The 1,523-nt window shown below is 27.6% G+C and overlaps 1 protein-coding gene across 1 annotated transcript; it reads right to left on the bottom strand.

Annotated features, from left to right (window-relative positions):
• Nucleotides 1-209: 209 nt before the first annotated feature.
• On the bottom strand, nt 210-757 carry LOC108741861 (26S proteasome complex subunit SEM1). The gene is made up of 3 exons (XM_018476830.2): nt 545-757; nt 391-487; nt 210-337 (listed from the first exon to the last, which is right to left on the bottom strand). Exons 1-3 carry the CDS (start codon nt 618-620, stop codon nt 298-300), a joined length of 213 nt encoding a protein of 70 aa, XP_018332332.1. The 5' UTR covers nt 621-757; the 3' UTR covers nt 210-297.
• Nucleotides 758-1,523: the final 766 nt, after the last annotated feature.

Below are 1,523 nucleotides of genomic sequence, written 5' to 3'. Positions count from 1 at the left end.
CAAGAGTGTGTATTTCGAGATGTATATAATTTATATAACTTACATTATCTATTATTTTTACAGTGAGTATAATGTAAATTATTTACAGTACCTAACCATTACTTTTGTAATGTGAAAAGCCTACATTAAGCATTACTTTTCCAATGCTTAATACAAAAGTAATACAGGACAATGCATTAGTGACTAGGTTTAATTAAAATTAAACCAAATATTAAAAAAATGACATTTATTTAACTTATAGGTTGTAACAATGTAGAATCAAAATTAGTACAAATCAAATAAGGAACTTATAAGTAATTAGTTTCCTGGTTTTGTTTTCTGTTTCTCTAATTGTGCCCTAAAACAACAAAGAAAGTTGTATGTACTCTCTAAATGTAAACAGACACTCACCGAAGTTGTTTATTAAAATCATCTTCTACATTATCATCCTCCCAATTGTCTTCCCATACACTTATATCTTGGTCATCTTTATCTTTTCCAGTCCAATCTATATAGAAAAGATGCATAATTCAGGAACAAAAACAAATTCTAACCTATAACTAACCTTCAACTGGAAATTCTTCGAATTCATCGTCTTCTTCTAAGACTCCCAAATCTAATTTCGGTTTATTATCGCTCATTATAAACGTTAAACAAAAACTAATTTCGAAAACTGAATATTACAATGCAAATTTACGTTTTTTTACGGATTAATTGCACCTTAGAAGATCTTACTTAAAATTTGACAATTCATGCCTTCATAGATGTCTAAACAAAAATATTTATCTATGACAGAAGAATGGAAGGGAAAGAAGAAGAATTATGTATATAGGGTGTTTTTTTTACGTTTAATTGGAGAAAAAAATTAAAGAAAAAAGGCAAATCCTAGAAAAGTACATATTCTGAACTTTAAAAATATAAAAAAAATATTAGGAATATTGATTGTTCTCCGAAAATTTATGTGATTTGTTGATCGTTAGATATTTTCTGAATAATCTTTTCGCTATATTTTCGTAATACACTTTTTCAAGTTAAGCAATTTATGTTAATTAATTTCTGAAAATACTTTTAATTTTCCCTGATTAATAAATTCAATCAGAGTATAATAACCTCTACTTTCACATTTATTCTAACAATTTCTAATTACTTATAAAATTATTTTGCATCATTCGAAAACTGGAATAAATGTCCATGAGAATGTCAACCACATGTGGCGAAACGTCGAATAAAGGGCGAAACAGTCCTAGACTAAAGCCATCGCGCTCGAATATCAAACATTATTAAGATTATCAAGCAAAATGTAAGAAACGCTTAGGACTTAGGCATGTGATCAGGTGGAAAAAGCAGAATCAATTTCTCTAATATTCTTTTTGTATAAAAGGTTTGTAAGACCGTTTGATATTGAATTCTAACGTTCTACAACCATTTTTAGTCTTAAAAAGTCTGTAATTTTTTCTTAAACGCTTAAAAATTCTTTTTTATAAAACATATTTATATCAAAGCTCGCTGTACTGGAATCAAAATTATCATTTTTTGACGGAAGT

Source organism: Agrilus planipennis, unplaced genomic scaffold (genome assembly GCF_000699045.2).
Source record: "Agrilus planipennis isolate EAB-ADULT unplaced genomic scaffold, Apla_2.0 scaffold24, whole genome shotgun sequence".
Taxonomy (NCBI): Eukaryota; Metazoa; Arthropoda; class Insecta; order Coleoptera; family Buprestidae; genus Agrilus; species Agrilus planipennis.
Note: the sequence above shows the minus strand (reverse complement) of the source record. Positions and strands in the feature narration are given on the sequence as shown.